The 26,599-nt window shown below is 36.4% G+C and overlaps 1 protein-coding gene across 3 annotated transcripts in view; it reads right to left on the bottom strand.

The window, feature by feature from the left end:
* RNF180 (ring finger protein 180) overlaps positions 1-26,599 on the bottom strand; it is a 278,091-nt gene that overhangs the window by 214,174 nt on the left and 37,318 nt on the right. For all 3 annotated transcript variants that reach the window (XR_012330704.1, XM_033852898.2, XM_033852899.2), the window contains exons 3-4: positions 3,295-3,390; positions 715-1,671 (exon numbers count right to left, since the gene is read on the bottom strand). Coding sequence is in view for 2 of the 3 variants with exons in the window: in XM_033852898.2 (XP_033708789.1) it covers positions 715-1,671; positions 3,295-3,390 (1,053 nt within the window). In the remaining variant the exon portion in view is untranslated. The remainder of the gene's footprint in view (positions 1-714; positions 1,672-3,294; positions 3,391-26,599) is intronic.

The raw sequence follows: 26,599 nt of genomic DNA, 5'->3' as shown, positions 1-26,599 counted from the left end.
CAAAAATAGTTTATACAGAAATAAGCTGGTCCTCAAACTTCTAAATTTTCATAAGCACCTCATCCACTGGTTTTAATTGGTTTCCTCAGTGCCTAATATTGGTTTCCTTCACACACCCCACCCCTGAACGTATCATTATAGGTATAGGAGTTCAAACCACAGAGAAACACCCTCTCCTATAAAATTACAGTAAGGGTCAATTATCCTTTAGATAATTTTCACAATTTAGCACAGTTAACCATATCTGGCTAATGTGGGCACATAATTAAACAGGGCTCCTTGAAAATATCCATTTAAACTAAATGTAATGAAAGTGAATGAATTTGTCACTACATTGGATTTACTTAGGGAAACATTTTTGTTTCAATTTAACCTGAAAAAACAGCACTGCAAAACAACCCTAACATGAATATATTTAAAATGTGTATGACAACCTAGTCTCAATATCATGAGATGAATGTTCCTATAAAATATTAGCAAAATTGGGAAAAACGTCACAAAAGGGCATTTTCTGAACATGTGTAAGCACAGAGACATGGTTATACATGTCAGTTATAATAGAGCTACGTGATCATTAAGTTCACTTGGGAGAAATGTCATTTCAAAAATCACTCAAATCAAGTTTTTATAATATAGGTAATTCAAAGTTAGCTCCTCTCCCCAAAGGCTGACATTTATAAAACAGAATTTTTAGTAAACTCTTTTAAAAATTACCTGCTTCTGCAGCCATCTTTCATGCCTTCGTTGTTTCCGTCTCAGAGTCTTCAGCTTGCTCTTTTCTCTCTTACTGAGCCTCTGATTAATGGCACCCAATGAAAAACTGCCTGAGTGCAGGAAGTCCAGAGGAGAGAGGTGCTCTTCCTGGTCTGGGGCCTCCAGTGTGCCCCTGCCAGCTGAGGGCAGGTCCATCAGGAAAGTCAGGTTGTTAGAACTAGCATGGCCAGAGTACACTGCAGAAGCTTCTAGACCACACTGAAATTCTCCTCCTCTTTGTGTCTGGGTCTCACGGGGAGTCACTGAAAATCTTTGCAGCAGCATATTAGGATCAAAACTGGATGAAATCTGAAAGGAACGGTTATTTTTACTCGATTCTAAAGGCAAGCCCGAAAGGTCAATAGGCTGCGTTTCATTTAGCCTGGGATACACAGTAGTCTTACTATGGATTTCATATAAAGTGGGTAATAAAGTCAGTTTCTCACTGATGTCCAGATCCAAGCTATGTGATTTTCTATGAAAAGCTTTCGTAGTGCATCTGCCAGTCACAAGCTGCGGAACAAGAAGCTGACATTTTGGATCTGCTTTGAAGAGCAGTTTTTCGTTCTTCATCTTGAAATACGTTGACCGTACCTCCAGGCAGAGTGCTTCCGTTAATCTTCCAGGGCCATTATTATTTTGGGCCATGTTTAAAAGCCCGTGATTTCTGTTTTTGGAGGCGTCACCTCTCAGCAGAGTTTCCTTGTCACAACCTGACTGAACTCTAGGATGTGACAAGTATTTCAGCGAGGGTCTCATTAGTCGGCCTGACCGTGTTGGCTGATAATCGGTCCGGCTTTTGGAGAGATGTACAGCTGCAAGCTGGCCACAGGAACATTTTGGAGTGCTGACAAAATTAAAGCCCCCTAAACGGGCCCCACAGAAAGGGCAATTCAGTTTTCCAACTGTCCACTGGGCCTACAGGTAATAAAGGAAAATAAAAACAATTCTTTCTTTGTAAAGTAACCAAAGAGAATGTGAGCTGTTTTTTTGTTTGTGGTTTTATTGTTTGTTTGTTTGTTTTTTAAAGCCGACCACATGAAAGTTTTCTATGCCACAGAAAAGGCCAGCATTCTGTTTTCTGATTAGTAGACAAAACAGTCTACTAGATGGAAACAAGCCTTCCAATAAATAGAGATAAGAAGCTCCAAAGGTCTAGAATGATAACATATTGCACATCACACCCATCTAAAGGACACTCCTAAGAATTCTAAAAGTCTCTTAAACAATAGGCTGAATATGGATACAGTGTGAACTAATGAAAAGAAAAATACACTATGGAACCAGGAAGCAAATCAGTCTACAGAGCTTAATTTGCAAGTAAAATCTCACAGAAAAGTGTCTGTTTTGATACACTTCTTGCATACCAAGCACTGTGGGAGGGAACTTTACCCAGCCAACAGAATAAAGCTCTTCCTGCCTTTTTACATACAACCAAAAGATATTGGTTGCATACATCAGTTATTTCATTTTCTATACTCAGATTACAAATTAATAATGAACTAACTTAAAGTTATCTTTTCAACAGAGATAGTAGGACATCTACAGTGTCCTAATACATTTTCTAAAGTTCAGGACACTAATAAGCAGTGCACTGGCATTTTCCCAGGAAATCATTACAATGTGAGAATGGATGCAAGGGATATCTAGCTAATGTTATTCTTTAACAAAAAAAGTAAGCTAGTCAGTGGAGAAAGGCAACTATATTGTTCCAAAAATCATATTACTTATACTTTTCTAATACTTAGCTTTTTTGAATTATGAGAAATAATGATGCCACACTGACAAGATGAATTCCTACTCATAATATTTCATTAAGGATCCTTAAAAGTGTGTTTTTTTTGATACTGATTGTGCCAATAAGAGTCATTAATTTTCCAGTTTATTTTACATTTGTGTAATGAGACACATAGGATATTTCATTCACTCAATAGGTACTGTTCTAGGTGCTGGGGATATAGTACATAATGAACAAAATATAAAAACTTCTGACTTCATGGAGTTTTATTCTAGTAGAGGAGCTAGGTAACTAACAAGATCAGTAAGCCCTTTGTGTGTGTGTGTGTATATATGCATATGTGGATGTGTATATGAATGTGTATAATAATTTATATATGTCATATATACTTAAGCATATTTAAAGTTCTATATATCACTTATAATGTGTGTGTAAAACATAGATAGGTATATAAAGTAGAGAAGGGAGAAGGGAAGTGTTGAGAGTGGTAATAGTGGGGAGTGGCAGCTGATAGACTGACTAGGCAATGCCTCACTGAGAATAAAGACCTAAGGAAATGAAGAAACAGGTGAGTAGTTGTGGGAAGAGAATTCCAGGAAGGGGAAATACCAAGTGCAAAGTCTGAGGTATAAAAGTACTCAGAGCACTCCAGTAATAATGAAGAAACCAGTAAGTGTAATCAAGTTACACACCCTTTCATGTCTCTTGAAACAATGCATCCAAGAAAAATAGCTCTAAAATGAGGACAAAAACTTTCTGAAGGTAGTATATTCCTAATTTTACTCAGAAACTATGGAACTTACTTTTTGTATTAGGCAGTGTATCCATTCTGGAAGGGCTTCTACATCCATATGCCACACATGACAAATATTTTGATCATCAGCTGAATCATGTCTATCCTGTTATATCAAAATGCATGATATTAGTCATGACTAGTTCAGAATTTATTACACAAAATTCATATTTGAGTAAAACACAAAAAAATACTTTCAATTTTAGATAGGAAGGAAATACATGCTGCCCTCCTTTCCTTACTCCCATTGCCAAAGAGACAAACCCAGAAAGAAAAGGTGTTTTCTTCAGGGAATAGCCACGTTTAAATTGACCAAAAAAAAAAAAAAGATTCCTCCATTTCATTGAGTTCATCAAATTAAATTTAAAATTGAGCAGAAAGTTACTGAATGGACAAATCTGGTGCCCTATTTCTTCTATGTGTGAGTAAAAATACTACCATTCATGACAACTTTCCCCAGCCTTCAATCTCTGATTCTGTCTGGATTCTAATGACAGAATAAAGGAGTTGCTGTATTCTCTATCAAGATGCCCAAGAAAAGTTTAAGAGAATGGGAGAAGAGGAATAATTGTACAGGGAGCTAGAAAGGCTTTGACTAAATTTCAGCTGTGTAAGTACAACAAAAATTTCAAAAAGAGACAATTTTAGCCTTTTGAAGTAGAAATAAATGTGATATATAGTTGAGACACGATGACTTCTCAACATGTCAAAAAAATTCAGGGCAGGCCAGGGTGAAGATATGTGGTTCTTTACTACCTCTGTGATGGTAGGACAGCTGCTTTACCTCTCTGGCTCTCTGTTTCTTTTCCCGTAAAACACTGCTACATAACTGCTCAGGTCCCTTCTGGGTCTACAGAATTTCATTCTGTGAAATGACAGAAAGGGCTGATTGACAAGAACAGCACAAGGGTAGGCTCCTGTCCATATATCCATTCCCAGGATCAGATTTTAAACAGAAGTAGCTCTGCAAGCTGCCAAAGAATAGTTCTCTTTTATATTTCCAAAGTGGTTGCACTACTAGTTACTATAATCAGGTTATAACAAAGTAACAAACAACAAGGAAATTATTAAGCATGACTTAGAAGTTTGTATTCACAGTACTATGAATGAAAAAGGACTGAATCTCTTTAAGAAATTTTCACTGAAAAATCTACATTAGATTGTGACTTAGAGCCAGGATCACCCAGAATTTTTGTTTAATATCCCAAGTGGTTCCTCTGGACCTTACATCATTTTTCTCCTCCATCAGTAGATCCTAAGGTACTAAATTGTTGCCCAGTATAGACAAAAAGTTTCAATGTAATTTATTTACATATTGGAAAGATCTATAAAGAAGTCATGTTAATCTAACTTTGGTCAGGAGCCCAAAACATCAAAATATAAATTAAAAGTGGAAGAGACTTGAGCTACTGTTATAGGTTAGATCACATTTCATTATTTTGTATATTGTATACAGCAGTATCTTATATACCAAAATAATAATTAGTGCTAAACCAAATTCAAGATTATAATGGTGAAAGAAAACTTTTGTTAAAAGGTTTAAAAATTTCCAATTCTAATGTTTTAAAAATCTGCAACATGGGTTGAAAATATTTCAATGGCAAATAGAAAATCTGTTGGGAAGGGTTTATAGTTGCCCAAAGAGAAACTTTACAGTTTTATTCATGATGCCTAAACTCCAGTTCTGGTTAACAAATAGAACTTCCCATGTCAATACAAGAATAATGAGGGCCAGGAAAATGCATGGCAATATGAAGAGGATATTACTGAACAGAAGTAAAGTTAGGAACAGAAGAGGAGATGCTAGGAATACTCTCTAGCTCAAACATCTTACTGCTCCCTAATACATGTCTATTCACAAGAGTGTTAGGCAAACATACAAAGGTTTAATCTTATTCCAGATTATGATAAAATGATACAGCGAAAATTCAGGCAGAGAGAAATGTAATTCTTGGTTTTAAGATAGCGAAGTGAGTACATCTTCCAGCCTATACTCCCTATCAAACCACAGAACCTACAAAATATTTTTCAAAAAAAGGAATCAATAGATGAATGGGAAAATATGGATGGGGAGATTTCAATGGACCAAAAATTGTAAGGAACCTTTGAGAGATTAATGAGGGAAACAAGAGCATACTGTATTCAAGTATATAACAGATGAGAACAACACAAAGAACGGCCCATGCCAAAGCTGTGGAAAATAGAAGCAAAAAAGGGCCCTGGGCAACTATTAGGGGTGGATGTGAAGTCTGTCTGTCTCCAGGCAAGAGGAGGACTTGGGGCAGAGAGAAATAGGGCAAAATTTCTGAAAATGTGGCTGGAAAGGCCTGGAAAAAAATGGAAAGCATTTGCAATATGTCCAGAAGATGAGCTACGAAGGACCAATCTCTATTCTTGCTGAAAATATTACCACATAAAAATATTACATTATTTAATATATTAACTATATCAACATATAAAGAATATGAAATAGATTTGTTTTAATAATAAGGTACACCTCTAACACACACTGTTGTTTTTAAATCAAGTGAAAGAGAACTAAATATACTCTGAATTACGATACTAAAAGCATATACAACCTAAAGAAAACCAATATTAAAACTTTTCTATGGAAACATATGTATATAAATGGATAGAATAGGTACCTTACAGGCTGTGTACCAAGTTGATATCACTGGCTAGATTTGAAGAACGAAAGAAGCCTAAGATTAGGAAAGTTATTAAAAGGAAACTAACTTTTCCGTAAGTGTTTTAATGGGAGAATATATTAAATTACACTTATATAATAAAATATTTATTTAAAAATTGATGTAAATAAAAATAAAATACATTGATTACTTCTAGTTCTGGCAATACTGGAGTAAGTGGTATTAGACATGCTCTCACTATTAAAACTGATAAAACTAGGCAAAATATATTAAAGTATTATTTTAAGACATTAGACAAAAGAAAGCACAGGACTGTGATCCCTCAGAGAAGGAAAATAAATGAGGTAAGTCTAAAAATAACCATGGATTTCTGCCTGGGGGAACTTTTAGAACCTTGGTGTGGGGAGGAGGAACCCAATTAGTGTACAGCAGCCTTGATGATTTAAGATGGAGCTCAGAGTCTGTAGAGGCTAAATAGCTAGAATTTGCAAGACACTGTACTGGCAAGGAGAGGCCTATACATAGAAAAAAAGTTCTAAAAATCTGTATAGTGATTCCTCTAAATTTTTGGTTGAATATCCATATGGACATATGTAGGGTGAGATATCAGAGAACCAGATAAAGAAAATTTACCAAGGAAAAGACATCTTCTAGTGAGCTGTAAACATAACTATTCACACAGCGCTCACAGCAAGGCTGGGAAGATGTTCAAGTTCCAAGCAGCCAGAGTAGAAAGATCTCAATGAACTTATGGGGTCTTTAGGAGAGATTCCAGAAGAGTTCTGCCTTAAAAGTAGGGCTAAATTAGCCCAAGAGTAAAGGGTGCTAAAAAGCAACCCTAGCAAATCTTAAAAATAAGCCTCCAAAGAATGAATTTCAATCACAAATAACTCATATGCCTGCTAAAACACCCTTTAAAGGAAGACAATAATATCCAGACACTCAATAATGTTAAATCTAAATGTCCAACCTACAAGAAAAATTATTAGATATGTACAAAAAAACCCCACAGACACCAAACATGTGACCACAACCAGGAGAAAAACTGATCAATAGAAATATACCGCCCCAAAGTGTATATTATTGCATAAACAGACATTAAACCAGCTGTGACAAATATTTTCAAGTATTAAAAGAAAAACATGAGTATAATGAAAAGATAAATTGTCTTAATACCAAATGAATGATATATCTAGAGGAAAAACTTTTCTGAAATTAAAAATTTCACTTAACTGCAAATTAGACACTGCAGAAGAAAACCTGAACATATAAAATAAAAAATAATGAAAAAAACCAAGCATAGAAAGAAAAAAAGTGTGGAAATCAATGAGCAAAATCTCAGTGACTTTTGGGAAACATCAAATAGTCTAACATACATGTAAATGGAGAAAAGACAGAACAATAGAATAAATCATGGCCAAATTTTCCAAAGGCCTACAGATTCAAGAAGCTCAGGGATCCTCAAACAGTGTAAACACAAAGGAAACCATGGCTCTTAATAAAATTGCTGAAATTCAATGACAAAAGAGTGCATCAAGAAAAACTAGGTATCTTACAAACAGGAGAAAAAAGATAACAATGACTTTTGGAATTCCACTTAGGGCCATGAAGAAATAGTTCAGAACTAACTTCCTACCACAAACAACTAGGAAACTGGACAAAATGTAACAAACAACTATTTTCAAAACAGTGGGACAACAGGCAGTAAAATACTGACTTCTGAGAGAAATAAATTAATTGAATCTACAGTTATCCAGACTTTCTTCCTGGAGGCAATTAACAGAATACAGTACACATGAAGAAGGAACCCCAACAGAGTCTGGTCAATTTTCTGACTTGAGGAAACAAGAATCAGATGTTTTGGAGCTTAAGGCAAACTAAAATCTGCAGGACACAGTACCCAAGAAAAAGATTTTTTTTAAAGTTCCAGAAATTTGTATATGGTTTCCCCTTGAGTCTTTGATCAAAGTCCAATATGGTCATGCTTAGAGCAAAACTCCAGGAGACTGTGCTAAGAACACCTGTACAGGGGAAAGAACAATTAGAGAGGCTATAAGCCAAATAATTCCAAGAGCTCACACAGGGCCAGGAAACATTATGTTCCAACCAGCCTGATGGAAAAAGAACCATTAAATAATGAAGCATTCAGTAGTGACCCAAAGGGTCATTCCATAAAAGTGGGACTAAATTAGCCTTAGAATAAGGACTACTCTAAACCTGCCCTAAAGAACCTAAAAATAAGCTTCTAAATTATCAAAATTATCTAAAAACAAGTATTAGGCAGAACAAAATACAAAAGCCTTTAAAGGAATAAAACAAAGAATAACACTCCACAACATGAAATTTACAGTGTTTGGTATCCAAACAAAAATCCAACATGGTACAGGCCTGGGGGAGAGGAATAGCAGCCACTGAGGGAAATGGATAAAACTCTATCCAGATCCTTTCTCCTTGTCTCCCCAACAAAACAAAAGCCTTAAACTACTAGCGGAAGGACAATACACATTGTGACCCTTAGAGCACTGATGAACAGCAACAACAAAACCCTCAAATCCCTGAGAGTGGCAGGAATACAATGCTGGACGCAAAACTATAACTAAAAGGGACAGGAGCACTGAGATGGCCAAACCCCTAAGATCCAAAAATGCAGTGCCTGAGGCAGTCAGGAAAGGAAGTTGGATGTAAAGTAGGGGACAGAAAGGAAAAGATGGTACTGATGAGGATGAACTGAAACTCATGCCAGTTTCACTGTCTCTGATCTTGATTATGTGGGTATATATCAGAGAAACTAGAACCCTTCATCACGGAGCTAAATATACATCTATCGACCCAGGAGGTAGTCTGAACTAGGATCCAGGGGAAGGCAGAGAAATTATAGGCTTGTTGAAGTTGCTGTCCCTCTTCAACAAGGCAAGCCAGCATTATAAAACTATGAGGATAGAGAAGAGATCAGTAATTGTCAGGGTTGGGTGAGGGAGGAAAGGATTGAATATGAAGGGTGAGCATGAGAGAATTTAGGGAATAATGTAACTGTTCTGTATCTTGATTGTAGTTATGTATAATCAACCCTATTCATTTGTCAAAATCCAGGGAACTGTATACCAAAGAGTAATTTTACTGTATAAAAAATGTTATAAATGAAGGTGAAATAAAGACTTTTTCATAGGAACAAATCCTAAAAGAATTTATCATCAGTAAACTTGAACTATAAGACATGGCAAAGGAAGTTCTTCAGGTACAAGAAAAATTTCATCAAATGAAACTTGGATCAACACAACTGAGTAAAGTGATCCTCAAATGGTAAATGTAAAATTTATTTTTTTCCTTTTAATTTTCTTTAAAGGACAGCTTACTTGTTAAAGCAAAGTTTGTTAAAAATTTGTTAAAAGTTAGAAGTTTGTTAAAGTTAGTTAAAAATATACTGTGGAGTTTTAAATGCAAAAATAAAATATCTGAAGACAACAATAGGAAATGAGAAATGAAAGCATACTGAGTAAGATTCTCACTCTATATGTGGTATGGCATAATATAATTTAAAGGAAGACTTTGATAAATTACGGATGCATGTTGTAAACCAAAGATCAACCACTAAGGGAAAAACAGTACCCTAAAAAGTCAACAGACATAAAAGGAATCCTGAAAATAACTTAATCCAAAAATGCAGTAAAAGAAAAACAGAAAACAGAACATGAGACAAATAGGGAATAAATAAGATGTTACATTTAAGCTCAAACATATTTATACTCACATTAAATGTAATGATCTAAATACTCCAATTACAAATCGGAGGACATTAGACTGGATGACAAAGACCAAACTATACATCATATACAAGAAATTCATTTTTAATATAAAGGCACCCATAGGTTTGGAATTTAAAGAATAAAAATTTTTATCATGCTAACATAAATCAAAGGAAAGCTAGAGTTGCTATTAATATCAAAGTAGATTTCAGGACAAGGAATATTGTCAGGGATAAAAAAGAAACTTTTCATAATTATAAAAAGGAGTCAATTCATCAGGAATACATAACAATTGTAAATATGTATTCACCAAATAGCAAATGTCAAAATACTTGAAGTAAAAGCTGACAGAACTTAAAAAGAAAATGGACAAACGCATAATTATAGTTGGAAATATCAGCATTTGTCTTAAAAAGTTGTATTACAAGTAGACAGAAACTCAGTAAGAATATAGAACATCAGAGAGGGGGAAGATGGCGGAAGAGTAAGACGCAGAGATCACCTTCCTCCCCACAGATACACCAGAAATACATCTACACGTGGAACAACTCCTACAGAACACCTACTGAACGCTGGCAGAAGACCTCAGACCTCCCAAAAGGCAAGAAACTCCCCACGTACCTGGGTAGGGCAAAAGAATAAACAGAGACAAAAGGATAGGGACGGGACCTGCACCAGTGGGAGGGAGCTGTGAAGGAGGAAAGGTTTCCACACACTACAAGCCTCTTCGCAGGCGGAAACTGCGAGTGGCGGAGGGGGAAATCTTGGGAGCCGCGAAGGAGAGCGCAGCCACAGGGGTGCAGAGGGCAAAGCGGGGAGATTCCCGCACAGAGGATCGGTGCCGACCCGCACTCACCAGCCCGAGAGGCTTGTCTGCTCCCCCGCCAGGGCAGGCAGGGCTGCGAGCTGAGGGTTGGGCTTTGGTCGGAGCGCAGCGAGAGGACTGTGGTTGGCGGCGTGAACACAGCCTGAAGGGGTTAGTGCACCACGGCTAGCCGGGAGGGAGTCCAGGGAAAAGTCTGGACCTGCCGAAGAGGCAAGAGACTTTTACTTCCCTCTTTGTTTCTTGGTGCGCGAGGAGAGGGGATTAAGAGCGCTGCTTAAAGGAGCTCCAGAGACAGGCGCAAGCCGCGGCTAAAAGCGCGGACCCCAGAGACGCGCATGAGACGCTAAGGCTGCTGCTGCCACCAAGAAGCCTGTGTGCGAGTACAGGTCACTATCCACACCCCTCTTCCGGGGAGCCTGTGCAGCCCCCCACTGCCAGGGTCCCGGGATCCAGGGACAACTTCCCCGGGAGAACGCATGGCGAGCCTCAGGCTGGTGCAACGTCATGCCGGCCTCTGCAGCCGCAGGCCCACCCACCCCGGCCTGAGTGAGCCAGAGTTCCTGAAGCAGCTGCTCCTTTAACCCTGTCCTGTCTGAGTGAAGAACAGACGCCCTCCGGCGACCAAAACGCAGAGGTGGGGCCAAATCCAAAGCTGAACCCCGGGAGGTGTGGAACAAAGAAGAGAAAGGGAAATCTCTCCCAGCAGCCTCAGAAGCCACGGATTAAAGCTCCACAATCAACTTGATGTACCCTGCATCTGTGGAATACATGAAGACAGCAAATCATCCCAAATTGAGGAGGTGGACTTTGAGAGCAAGATTTATGATTTTTTTCCCCTTTTCATCTTTTTTGAGTGTGTATGTGTATGCTTCTGTGTGAGATTTTGTCTGTATAGCTTTGCATCCACCATTTGTCCTAGGGTTCTATCCGTCCGTGTTTTTTTCCTTAATAATTCTTTTTTATTTTAATAACTTTATTATATTTTATCTTACTTTACTTTATCTTCTTTCTTTCTTTTTTCCTTGCTTCCCTCCTTCCTTTCTTCCTCCCTCCCTCCATCCCTCCCCCATTTCTTTCTTTCTTTCTACTTCTACTAATTCCTTCTTTCTACTTTTGCTCCCTGTTATTCTGAGCCATGTGGATGAAAGGCTCTTGGTGCTGCAGCCAGGAGTCAGTGCTGTGCCTCTGAGGTGGGAGAGCCAACTTCAGGACACTGATCCACAAGAGACCTCCCAGCACCACATAATATCACATGGCGAAAATCTCCCAGAGATCTCCATCTCAACACCAGCACGCAGCTTCACTCAATGACCAGCAAGCTACAGTGCTGGACACCCTATGCCAAACAACTAGCAAGACAGGAATACAACCCCACCCATTAGCAGAGAGGCTGCCTAAAATCATAATAAGTCCATAGACACCCCAAAACACACCACCAGACATGGACCTGTCCACCAGAAAGACAAGATCCAGCCTCATCCACCACAACACAGGCACTAGTCCCCTCCACCAGGGAGCCTACACAACCCACTGAACCAACCTTAACCACTGGGGACAGACACCAAAAACAATGGGAACTACAAACCTGCAGCCTGCAAAAAGGAGACCCCAAACACAGTAAGATAAGCAAAATGAGAAGACAGAAAAACACACAGCAGATGAAGGAGCAAGATAAAAACCCACCAGACCTAACAAGTGAAGAGGAAATAGGCAGTTTACCTGAAAAAGAATTCAGAATAATGATAGTAAAGATGATCCAAAATATTGGAAATAGAAGAGACAAAATGCAAGAAATATTTAACAAGGACCTAGAAGAACTAAAGATGAAACAAACAACTATGAACAACACAATAAATGAAATTAAAAATACTCAGATGAGATCAATAGCAGAATAACTGAGAAAGAAGAACGGATAAGTGACCTGGAAGATAAAATAGTGAAATAACTACTGCAGAGCAAAATAAACAAAGAAGAATGAAAAGAACTGAGGACAGTCTCAGAGATCTCTGGGATAACATTAAACACACCAACATTCAACTTATAGGGGTTCCAGAAGAAAAAGAGAAAAAGAAAGGGACTGAGAAAATATATGAAGAGATTATAGTTGAAAACTTCCCTAATATGGGAAAGATAGTTAATCAAGTCCAGGAAGCACAGAGAGTCCCATACAGGATAAATCCAAGGAGAAATACGCCAAGACACATATTAATCAAACTGTCAAAAATTAAATACAAAGAAAACATATTAAAAGCAGCAAGGGAAAAACAACAAATAACACACAAGGGAATCCCCATAAGGTTAACATCTGATCTTTAAGCAGAAACTCTGCAAGCCAAAAGGGACTGGCAGGACATATTTCAAGTAATGAAAGAGAAAAACCTGCAATAAAGATTACTCTGCCCAGCAAGGATCTCATTCCGATTTGATGGAGAAATTAAAATTTTTACAGACAAGCAAAAGCTGAGAGAGTCCAGCACCACAAAACTAGCTTTACAACAAATGCTAAAGGAACTTCTCTAGGCAAGAAACACAAAAGAAGGAAAAGACCTACAATAACGAACACAAAACAATTAAGAAAATGGGAATAGGAACATACATATTGATAATTATCTTAAATGTAAATGGACTAATGCTCCCACCAAAAGACACAGATTGGCTGAATGGATACAAAAACAAGACCCATATATATGCTGTCTACAAGAGACCCACGTCAGACCTAGAGACACATATAGACTGAAAGTAAGGGGATGGAAAAAGATATTCCATGCAAGTGGAAACCAAAAGAAAGCTGGAGTAGCAATTCTCATATCAGACAAAATAGACTTTAAAATAAAGACTATTAGAAGAGACAAAGAACACTACATGATCAAGGGATCGATCCAAGAAGAAGATATAACAATTGTAAATATTTATGCACCCAACATAGGAGCACCTCAATACATAAGGCAAATTCTAACAGCCATAAAAGGGGAAATCGACAGTAACACATTCATAGTAGGGGACTTTAACACCCCACTTTCACCAATGGACAGATCATCCAAAATGAAAATAAATAAGGAAACACAAGCTTTAAATGATACATTAAACAAGATGGACTTAATTGATATTTATAGGACATTCCTTCCAAAAGCAACAGAATACACATTCTTCTCAAGTGCTCATGGAACATTCTCCAGGATAGATCATATCTTGGGTCACAAATCAAGCCTTGGTCAATTTAAGAAAACTGAAATCATATCAAGTATCTTTTCTGACCACAATGCTATGAGACTAGATATCAATTACAGGAAAAGATCTATAAAAAATACAAACACATGGAGGCTAAACAATACACTACTTCATAACGAAGTGATCACTGAAGAAATCAAAGAGGAAATCAAAAAATACCTAGAAACAAATGACAATGGAGACACGATGACCCAAAACCTATGGGATGCAGCAAAAGCAGTTCTAAGAGGGAAGTTTATAGCAGTACAATCCTACCTTAAGAAACAGGAAACATCTCGAATAAATAACCTAACCTTGAACCTAAAGCAATTAGAGAAAGAAGAACAGAAAAACCCCAAAATTAGCATAAGGAAAGAAATCATAAAAATCAGATCAGAAATAAATGAAAAAGAATTGAAAGAAATGATAGCAAATATCAATAAAACTAAAAGCTAGTTCTTTGAGAAGATAAATAAAATTGATAAACCATTAGCTAGACTCATCAAGAAAAAAAGGGAGAAGACTCAAACCAATAGAATTAGAAATGAAAAAGGAGAAGTAACAACTGACACTGCAGAAATACAAAAGATCATGAGAGATTACTACAAGCAACTTATGCCAATAAAATGGACAACCTGGAAGAAATGGACAAATTCTTAGAAATGCACAACCTGCCAAGACTGAATCAGGAAGAAATAGAAAATATGAACAGACCAATCACAAGCACTGAAATTGAAACTGTGATTCAAAATCTTCCAACAAACAAAAGCCCAGGACCAGATGGCTTCACAGGCGAATTCTATCAAACATTTAGAGAAGAGCTAACACCTATCCTTCTCAAACTCTTCCAAAATATAGCAGAGGGGGGAACACTCCCAAACTCATTCTACGAGGCCTCCTTCTCAAACTCTTCCAAAATAAAGCAGAGGGGGGAACACTCCCAAACTCATTCTACGAGGCCACCATCACCTTGATACCAAAACCAGACAAGGATGTCACAAAGACAGAAAACTACAGGCCAATATCACTGATGAACATTGATGCAAAAATCATCAACAAAATACTAGCAAACAGAATCCAACGACGCTTTAAAAGGATCATACACCATGATCAAGTGGGGTTTATTCCAGGAATGCAAGGATTCTTCAATATACGCAAATCAATCAACGTGATAAACCATATTAACAAACTGAAGGAGAAAAACCATATGATCATCTCAATAGATGCAGAGAAAGCTTTTGACAAAATTCAACACCCATTTATGATAAAAACACTGCAGAAAGTAGGCATAGAGGGAACTTTCCTCAACATAATAAAGGCCATATATGACAAACCCACAGCCAACATCATCCTCAATGGTGAAAAACTGAAAGCATTTCCACTAAGATCAGGAACAAGACAAGGTTGCCCACTCTCACCACTCTTATTCAACATAGTTTTGGAAGTTTTAGCCACAGCAATCAGAGAAGAAAAGGAAATAAAAGGAATCAAAATTGGAAAAGAAGTAAAGCTGCCACTGTTTTCAGATGACATGATACTAGACATAGAGAATCCTAAAGATGCTACCAGAAAACTTCTAGAGCTAATAAATGAATTTGGTAAAGTAGCAGGATGCAAAATTAACGCACAGAAATCTCTGGCATTCCTATACATTAACGATGACAAATCTGAAAGTGAAATCAAGAAAACACTCCCATTTACCACTGCAACAGAAAGAATAAAATATCTAGGAATAAACCTACCTAAGGAGACAAAAGACCTGTATGCAGAAAATTATAAGACACTGATGAAAGAAATTAAAGATGATACAAATAGATGGAGAGATATACCATGTTCTTGGATTGGAAGAATCAACATTGTGAAAATGACTCTACTACCCAAAGCAATCTACAGATTCAATGCAATCCCTGTCAAACTACCCTGGTATTTTTCACAGAACTAGAACAAAAAAATTCACAATTTGTATGGAAACACAAAAGACCCCGGATAGCCAAAGCAATCTTGAGAACGAAAAACGGAGCTGGAGGAATCAGGCTCTCTGACTTCAGACTATACTACAAGGCTACAGTAATCAAGATAGTATGCTACTGGCACAAAAACACAAAGATAGATCAATGGAACAGGATAGGAAGCCCAGAGATAAACCCACGCGCATATGGTCACCTTATCTTTGATAAAGGAGGCAGGAATGTACAGTGGAGAAAGGACAGCCTCTTCAATAAGTGGTGCTGGGAAAACTGGACAGATACATGTAAAAGTATGAGATTAGATCACTCCCTAACACCATACACAAAAATAAGCTCAAAATGGATTAAAGACCTAAATATAAAGCCAGAAACTATCAAACTCTTAGAGGAAAACAGGCAGAACACTCTATGACATAAATCACAGCAAGACACTTTTTGACCCACCTCCTAGAGAAATGGAAACAAAAGTAAACAAATGAGACCTAATGAAACTTCAAAGCTTTTGCACAGCAAAGGAAACCATAAACAAGACCAAAAGACAACCCTCAGAATGGGAGAAAATATTTGCCAATGAAGCAACTGACAAAGGAATAATCTCCAAAATTTATAAGCAGCTCATGCAGCTCAGTAAGAAAAAAACAAACAACCCAATCCAAAAATGGGCAGATAACCTAAATAGACATTTCTCCAAAGAAGATATACAGACTGCCAACAAACACATGAAAGAATGCTCAACATCATTAATCATTAGAGAAATGCAAATCAAAACTACAATGAGATATCATCTCACACCAGTCAGAATGGCCATCATCAAAAAATCTAGAAACAATAAATGCTGGAGAGGGTGTGGAGAAAAGGGAACACTCTTGCACTGCTGGTGGGAAATTGAATTGGTACAGCCACTATGGAGAACAGTATGGAGGTTCCTTAAAAAACTACAAATAGAACTACCATATGACCCAGCAATCCCAATACTGGGCATATACCCTGAGAAAACCATAATTTAAAAAGAGTCATGTACCAAGATGTTCATTGCAGCTCTATTTACAATAGCCAGGAGATGGAAACAACCTAAGTGTCCATTATCAGATGAATGGATAAGGAAGATGTGGCACATATATACAATGGAATATTACTCAGCCATAACAAGAAACGAAATTGAGCTATTTGTAATGAGGTGGAGGGACCTAGATTCTGTCATACAGAGTGAAGTAAGTCAGAAAGAGAAAGACAAATACCGTATGCTAACACATATATATGGAATTTAGAAAAAAAATGTCATGAAGAACCTAGGGGTAAGACAGGAATAAAGACACAGACCTACTAGAGAATGGACTTGAGGATATGGGGAGGGGGAAGGGTAAGCTGTGACAAAGCGAGAGAGAGGCATGGACATATATACACTACCTAACGTAAAATAGATAGCTAGTGGGAAGCAGCCGCATAGCACACGGAGATGAGCTCAGTGCTTTGTGACCGCCTTGAGGGGTGGGATAGGGAGGGTGGGAGGGAGGGAGACGCAAGAGGGAAGAGATATGGGAACATATGTATATGTATAACTGATTCACTTTGTTATAAAGCAGAAACTAACACACCATTGTAAAGCAATTATACTCTAATAAAGATGTAAAAAAAAAGAAAATAAAAAAGAATATAGAACATTTAGACAACACCATCAATCAACTGACATTTGTGCAACATTATACCCAACAACACAGAATAGATATTTGTTTAAAGTGCACATGGAATACATTCCATGAAAGACCATTTGTTGGACCATTATTTAGATTTGAAAGGAATGAAGTAATGCCAAATGTGTTCTCTACTATAATGGAATTAAATTAGAAAACAATAGCAGAAAGATATCTGAAAAATCCCCAAGTATTTGGAAATTAATAAACATACTTTAAAGAACCTATGGGTCAAAGAAGAAATTACAAGAGAAATGAGAAAATACCTCAAATTGAATAAAAAGGAAAACACACATATTAAAATTTGTAGGATGCAGATAAAGCAGTGGTCATAGGATACTTTAGAGTATAAATATATTTGACAAAATAAAGGATTCAATGATCTAAGCTTCTTCCAACTTAGAAAGCTACAAGAAGAGCAAATGAAGACTAAAGTAAACAGAAAGAAAATAATATATATCAGAAATAAATAAAATAAAAAATAGACAAACAATGAAACTGAAAGATATTAAAGAAAGATAAAACATGACCAATATTTGGGAAAAGGAGAGACATGATTATAGAATCAATGACATTTAAACAATAATAATGTAATGGAGTGGATATTTTTATGAAAAATGTTGGCAAACTAGATGAAATAAAATTCTTAAAAGATACAATTTACTTAAATGAATCAAGAAGAAATGGGCTATATGAACAGTTCTAAATCAATTAAGCTAAATTCGAAATTAAATCTTGTCTCCCACCAAAAGCAAACAAACCGCTCCAGGCCCAGATGGCTTTTCTGGTGAACTGTATCAAACAGTTAATGAAGAAATATACAAATCCTATACAAATTCTTTCAGAAAACTGAGTATGATGGACTGCTTCCCAACTCATTTTATAAGGCCAGCATTATCACAAAAATTTTTAAAGATAAAGACGTTATAATAAAAGACATCCATGAAGGAGAGGATCAAGATGATCGAGTAGGAAGACCCTGAGCTCACTTACCCCCATGAAAACATCAAAACTACAACTACATATAGAGCAGCTCTTGTTGAGAATGACCTGAACACTAGCAGGACAGATGGCTCTTTTACAACCAAGGTTATGAAAGAGAGAACCACACAGAGCCTGGTAGGAGAGGAAGAGAAGCATTTCTAGTTGCAACCTAGCCCCCTAGTAGGTGACCAAGAAGAGGAAGGGGGTATCACAGTCTTGGCATCCTCCCTAAGAAGTCAGGGGTTCAAGTCCCATATTAAGCACCCAAGCCCTGGGGTCTGGCAACAGGAAGACGGGTCCCCTTGGATGCTTAGAAAATCAGTGGGGCTTTCCAGAGGGCTGTAAGAAACCGGGACTCTGCTCTTGAAGGGCATGCACACAGACTTGCTTGCTCCCAGTCCAAGGATAGAGGCAGCAGAATGAAAACTGTTTGGTGCTCTGGCCAGCCTGCCAGGACCATCCCAGAATGCCCGCCCAACCTACACTGAGCACCTGCTCTAGCCCCTCCAGCTCAGGTATTGCTTCCCACCAATGTGGAGACTGCCATCACACACAGTAGGGAGAAGCACAGCCAGCTCAGAATGGCTGCCCTAGCCCCTTGGGCCCTGACAACCTCCCCCCAACCAAGGCAGAGACCACCATCACCATTGTATGCCTGCTGAGAAGAGGAGATGCAAAACCAGATCAGAACTGCTGCTCCAGCCTCTTGGGCCCTGACCTCACCCCTAACCAAGACAATCCAAGTCCAAGACCACCAAAGCTCTGAGGGAAAAGCCCAATTCCCTCAGGGCTCCTGCTCTAGCCCCTCAGGCCACAGTTCCACCACCAGACAGGGGTGCAATTACTATCTAGTATGGGAAAAACCCTGACTCACACTGGGCTCTGGCTCTAGCTCACCCAACTTTTTCCCTACCTCCCACCAAGGCAGTGGTCAGCAGCACATCCCAGGAAAAGACATGGCCCATGATCACTTCAGATCCAACTCTCCCACCAATGCCATGGGGCACAAGCGGCCTGTATAGGGATGTTCCCACACACGGACACACCTTCAAGACCAGGATATGTAACTCTTTCACCTAATTTCATTAAAACAGAGAAAATCAAACAAAATAATAAAGGTTAGAATGGAAATAGAGACAAAAAAAGATCAATGAAACTAAGAGCTGGTTTTTAAAAGATAAACAAAATTGACAAACCTTTAGCCAGACTCATCAAGGAAAAAAAAATGAAGTCTAAGTAAACAAAATTAGAAATGAAGAGAAGAAATTAAAACCAACATCACAGAAATATAATAATACTATGAACAGGTACATGCTAACAAACTGGACAATCTAGAATAATTGGATAAATTTCTAGAAACATACAATCATCCAAGACTGAATAAAAAACAAACAGAAAATATAAATAGACCAATTACTAATATTAAAATTGAATCAGTAATCAAAAAACTCCCCAAAAACCAAAGTTCACGACACAACAGCTTCACAGGGCAATTCTATGAAAAACTTAAAGAAGAGTTAATACCTATCCTTCTCAAACTATTCCAAAATATTGAACAGGAGGGAACACTTCCAAATTCATTCTATGAGACCAGCATTACTCTGATACCAAAACCAGACAAAGACACTACTACTACAGAAAATTAGAGGCCAACATCCCTGATGAACACAGATGCAAAAATCTTCAATGAAATATTAGCAAACCAAATTCAATGATACATAAAAAGGATCATACATCATGATCAATTGGGATTTAGTCCATGGATACAAAGATGGTTCAACAACCACAAGTCAATCACCGTGATACATCACATTAACAAAACAAAGAATAAAAATTACCCGATCATCTCAACAGATGCAGAAAAAGTACTTGACAAAATCCAACATCGATTCATGATAAAAAAAATCTTGACTAAGTTGGTATAGAGGGAACATACTTCAACATAGTAAACACCATTTATGACAAACTCACAGCTAGCATTCTACTCAACAGTGGAAAGTTCAAAGCTTTTCCTCTGAGATTAGAAATAAGACAAGCACAACACTGTAAATCAACTATACTTCAATAAAAAAAAAAAAACAAGGATACCCACTCTAAACACTTTTGCTCAACACAGTATTGGAAGTTCTAGCAACAGCAATTAGACTAGAAAAAAAAAAAAAAGGCATGCAAATTGGAAGGAAAGAAGTAAAACTGTCACTATTTGCAAATGACATGATACTGTACTATTCAGAAAGCCCTAAATACTTCACCAAAAAACTATTAGCACTAATAAATGAATTCAATAAAGTTGCAGGATATAAGAAAACTATACAGAAATCTGTTGCATTTCTATAGACTAATAATAAACTATCAGAAGGAGAAATCAAGAAAACAATCCCATTTACAATCATATCAAATAGAATAAAATACCTAGGAATAAATTTAACCAAGGGGGTGATGACTTGTACTTTGAAAACTATATGACACTGAAGAAAGAAATTAAAAATAATATAAATAAATGGAATGATATTCCATGTTCATGGATTGGAAAAAATATTGTTGAAATGTCCATACTGCCCAAAGCATTCTACAGATTTAATGTAATCCCTACCAAAATACCCATTACATTTTTCACAGAATTAAAACAAATGATCCTAAAATTTGTATGGAACCACAAAAGACCCCAAGAAGCCAAAGCAATCTTGAGAGAAAAAGAACAAAGGTAAAAGTATCATGCTTCCTGACTTCAGATTATACTACAAAAAGCTACAGTTACCAAAACAGTATTGTACTGGCACAAAAACAGACACAAAGATCAATGGAACAGAAATAAACTGACACACATATGGTCAATTAATCTACAACAAAGGAGGCAAGAATATACCATAGGGAAAAGACAGTTTCTTCAATAAGTGGTGTTGGGAAAATTGGAGAGCTACATGTAAAAGAATGAAATTAGAACATCTGTTCACACCATATATAAAAATAAATTCAAAATGTATTAAAGACCAAAATGTAAGACGTGAAACCACAAAACTCCTAGAAGAAGACATAGGCAGTATGGTCTTTGACACTGGTCTTAGCAATATTTTCTTTGAATTTGTCTCCTTAAGCATGGAATACAAAAGTGAAAACAAACAAATTGGACCTAATCAAGCTTAAAGGCTTTTTACACAGTGAAGGAAACCATCAACAAAATGGAAAGGCAACTTAATGAATGGGAAAAGATATTTTCAAATGATGTAACTGATAAAGCATTAATATCTGAAATAGATAAAGAACTCACACAACTAAATATCAAATAGAACAAACAATACAGTTAAAAAATGGTCAGAGAATCTAAACAGGCATTTTTCCAAAGAAGACATACAGATGGACAACAGGCACATGAAAAAATGCTCAACACCCCTAGTCATCAGGGAAATGCAAATCAAAACCATAATGAGATATCACCTCACACCTGTCAGAATGACCACCATCACAAAGATGAGAAATAACACGTGTTGACAAGGATGAGGAGAAAAGGAAACCCTCATGTACTGCTGGTGGGAATATAAACTGGTACAGCCACTATTCAAAATAGTATGCAGGTTCCTCAAAAAGAAAACCAAAAAAAAAAAAAAACAGTGCTACCATACAATCCAGTAATTCCACTTCTGGGCATTTATCTGAAGAAAACAAAAATAATACTTCAAAAAGATATATGCATCCCAATGTTTACGGCAGCATTACTTACAACAGTGAAATATGGAAACAACAAAGATGTCCATCAATGGATAAAGAAAATGTGGTATATGTGTTTGTGTATGTGTACAGACACACACACACACACACAGTTGAGTGTAACTCAGCCATAAATAAGAATAAAATCCTGCCATCTGTGACAACATGGATGGACCTGGATGACATTATGCTAGTAAAATAAGTCAGAGAGAGAAAGATAAATACTGCACGTTTTCATTTATATATGGAATCTAAAAAACAAAGAAATATAACAAAACCGTAACAGACTCACAGATACAGAGAACAGACTGGTGGATGCCAAAAGGGAGACGGATAAGAGGAGGGCTAAAATGGGTGAAAAGGATTACGAAGTACAGATAACTAGGTATAAAATACATAAGTTACAAGGGCATAATGTACAGCATTGGAGCATAGTAAATATTTTATAATAACTATGTGAAGTATAATACATAAAAATATCAAATTACTACACTGTACATCTGGAATTAATATAATATTGTAAGTTAACTATACTTTGAATAAAAAAGACATCCACAGACAAACATCTTTCTTAAACAAAGCATCAAAATCCTTGATAAAATATTAATAAGTAAAATTTAGCAATAGATTATCATATATACGTAGAAAATACTAAGAGATCCACAAAAAGCAACTAAAAAGTGAGTTTAGCATAATAGGTTTGCAGGATATAAAGTCAATATACAAATTCAACTCTATTTCTTTAGATTAGCCACAAGAAATTGTAATGGGTAACTTATTAAATATCAATTATAACAGCAGCAAAAAAACATGAACTTAGGAATAAATTTAATACAATATGTACAAGATCTCTCCATCGTAAACTAGAAAACACTGCTGAAAGAATTGAGGAATACATAGTGGTGTGTATCTCAGGAATGAAAAGATTGATATAGCATTCAAAAATCATTCAATATAACTCAATATAATAATATAAAACAGAACAAAAATGTAGAAAATATTTTGATATATGTGGAAAAATCATTTGATAAAATTCAACATCCATTCATAATGAAAACTTAGAAACTAAAAATGGAAGAAAACTTTTTCAAACTGATAAAAGGTATCTATGAAAAACCTTTAACTAAACTTATACTCAGTGGTGTAAGATAATTGTTTTACCCTAAGATTGGGAACAGAATGTCTTCATTCTCACCTTTCTAGTCCACATTGTATTGATAGTCCAAGTCAGTACAGTATGACAAGAAAAAGAAATAAAAGACATACAGATTAGAAATCAACAAAACGACAAGATACATCTTCACACCCACTTAGGATGGCTATAATAAAAAATAAAAATAATGAAATAAACAGAAAATAACGGTTGGTGAGGATGTGGAGAAATTGGACCCACTGTACATTTATGATGGGAATGTAAATGGTGCAGCCACTGTGGAAAATAGTTTTGTGGTTCCTCAATAAGTTAAACATTGAATTACCAACTGGCTTAAGAATTCTACTCCTGGGTGTATATCCAAAATAATAAAAAAACAGGTGTTCGAACAAAAACTTGTATAAAAATGTTCATAGCAACACTACTGAAAATAGTCAAAAGGTGGAAACAACTCAAATGTCCATCAACTTATAAACGTATAAACCATATGTGGTAGATCCCTATGATGAAATAATGTGCAGTCATAAAAAGGGATAAAATACTGATACATGCTATAACATGGATAAACCTTGAAAACACTATGCTGGGTGAAAGAAGCCAGACTAAAAGGCTGTATATTGTGTGATTTCCTTTGTATTAAATATCCAGAATCAGTAAATCCATAGAGACAGGAAGCATATTAGTAATTGCCAGGGGTTTGGGGGAGGTGGAAATGGGCAATAACTGCTTAATGAGCATGGACTTTCCACATGGGGTGATAAGAATGTTCTGGAACTAGATAGCGATGATGGTTGCACAGCATTGTAAGTGTACTAGATATCAGTAGTGGTAAATTTTATGTTATGTGTATTTTAGCATAATTTAAAAAGATAACAAAATAACTTTTTCACAGACAACACAACATAAAGAAAATACTAAGAAATTCACCATAAAAACTGTTAAATTAATAAGCACAGTTTCAGTATAGAATGTCAATATACAAATTTCTGTGTACCGCACTTCTGTAACAACAAACGATGGGCAAGTAAACATTTAAAAAATACCACTTAATATAGTACCAAGAAAACATGAACTACTTAGGTATAAACTTGACACAATATATACAAGACTTGTCCACTGAAAACTACAAAACACTATACAGAAAAATTAAAGACCTAATAAAACCAAGATATATACCATGTTCACAGAATGGAAAGTTTGATATTTTTAAGATGTCAATTGCTTCTATATTAACCTATAGATTCAATACAACCCACTCAAAATCCCAGCAGGATTATTTATAGAAATTGATAAATACATTTTAAAATTTATGTAAAAAATGCAAAATGACCTAAAACATCCTGAAAAGTTTTGCAACAGAATAAGAAATGTAGAGGACATACACTATCTGATTTTAACACTTATAAGATCAATGGAATAGAGTAAAAAAATAGATCTGTATATAAATTTAGTCAATTGTTTTTTGGTAAATATGCCAAGATAATGAGAAAAGATAGACTTTTCAATAATTGGTGCTGGAACAACTGAATATCCATATGAAGTAAAAAAAAATAACAAATCAAAATGGATCAGGATCCTAAAAGTAAAAGCCATAACCACAAAATGTCTAGAACAGGAAAAAAATCTTTGAAACCTGGGGATAGGCAAAGTAGTCTCAGGACACAAAAACATTACTCATAAAGGAAAAAACTGATAAACTGGATTTCATCAAAATTAAAACCATCTACTCTTTGAAAGTCATCACTAAGAAAATGAAGACAGAAACCACAGACTAGAAGAAAATTTTTGCAAAACCTGTATCTGACAAGAACATTTTAGCCAGAACATATAAAGAACTCTTACAACTAAATACGAAGAAAATACAATTTAAAAAATGATTATAAAATTTCAACAGACATTTCACAAAAGAAGATATACTAATGTCCGATAATCACATGAAAAGAGGCATAACAGTCACTGGAGAAAGGCAAATTCAAACTATAATGAGACAACATTACATATTTATTACAACAGCTAAAATGGAAAAAACAAAAGAAAAAAAGGGAAAGAAAAAAGCAAAAAGAACTGAAAATATCAGTACAGACAAAGACATAGAACAACTGAAACTCATATGTTTTCAGTGGGAATGCAAAATGATATAGTCAATTTAGAAAACAGTTTGTCAGTTTCTTAAAAAGCTATGCCCACACTTATCATAGAACCAAGCAATCCCTAGTAGTAACCAAGAAAAATAAAAATATAGGTCCACATAAAGATTTGTAGCTCAAAACTGCAAACACCTAACATGTCCATCAACAACTACAGCATCCATACAGTAGATAAACAACTGTGAAATGTATACAATGAAGTAATACTCAGTAATAAAAAGGAATGGACTACTGATATATGCAACAATATGAATCAATTTCAAAAAACACTATGCTGAGCATAAAAAGCCAGACATAAAAGAATATATGCTCTATGATTACATATGTAAGAAACTCTAGAAAAGACCAAATGTTGTTACCTCTTGACAATGGTGGCAGGTACACGAGTACATATACATTTGTCAAAGCTCACTGAAATGTGTATTTCATTACATATAAATTATACCCTTGGGCTTCCCTGGTGGCGCAGTGGTTAATAATCCACCTGCCAATGCAGGGGACACAGGTTCAAGTCCTGGTCTGGGAGGATCCCACATGTCGCGGAGCAACTAAGCCCATGCACCACAACTACTGAACATGTGCTCTACAGCCCGCAAGCCACAACTACTGAGCCCGCAAGCCACAACTACTGAAGCCCGTGCACCTAGAGCCCTGCTCCGCAACGAGAAGCCACCACAATGAGAAGCCCACGTGCCGCAACAAAGAATAGCCCCCGCTCACTGCAACTAGGGAAAGCCCATGCACAGCAACGAAGACCCAATGCAGCCCAAAATAAAAAAAAATTATACCCTAATAAAACTAACCCTAGAAGTTAGCAGTGTAACTTTACCTAAATTTACTTTTTGAAGAACAGAATTAATCTTGTAAACATCAATACCTGTACACATTAGCCCCTTCCATTAGGAGCTGAGAGTTATGCAGATTAGTATAACTAATGAATTCTTAAAAAGGCTCTCATAGAGAATACAAAGTGGAATTGACAAATACAGCCTTCTTTACTTCACTATTAGATCCGAATTTTTTTTTGACTTTTCAAGGTTCTGTCTATCCATGAGCTAAATAAATAAATATTTCTACATTGGTATAAAGAATAGAATATTATGTCAAAGTAAGTTAATAGCAATCAACCTATCAAGATTTATTGGGTCATTACTAGACACAGTGTTGACCATATAAAGGGAGTAAAGAAACTTATTTATATGCCAGGAACTGTGTTTTACCTTAACACGTATTATCTCATTTTA

This window comes from Tursiops truncatus, chromosome 3 (assembly GCF_011762595.2).
Source record: "Tursiops truncatus isolate mTurTru1 chromosome 3, mTurTru1.mat.Y, whole genome shotgun sequence".
Classification (NCBI taxonomy): Eukaryota; Metazoa; Chordata; class Mammalia; order Artiodactyla; family Delphinidae; genus Tursiops; species Tursiops truncatus.
The sequence above is the reverse complement of the archived record's forward strand: the minus strand, read 5'-3'. Positions and strand labels throughout refer to the sequence as shown.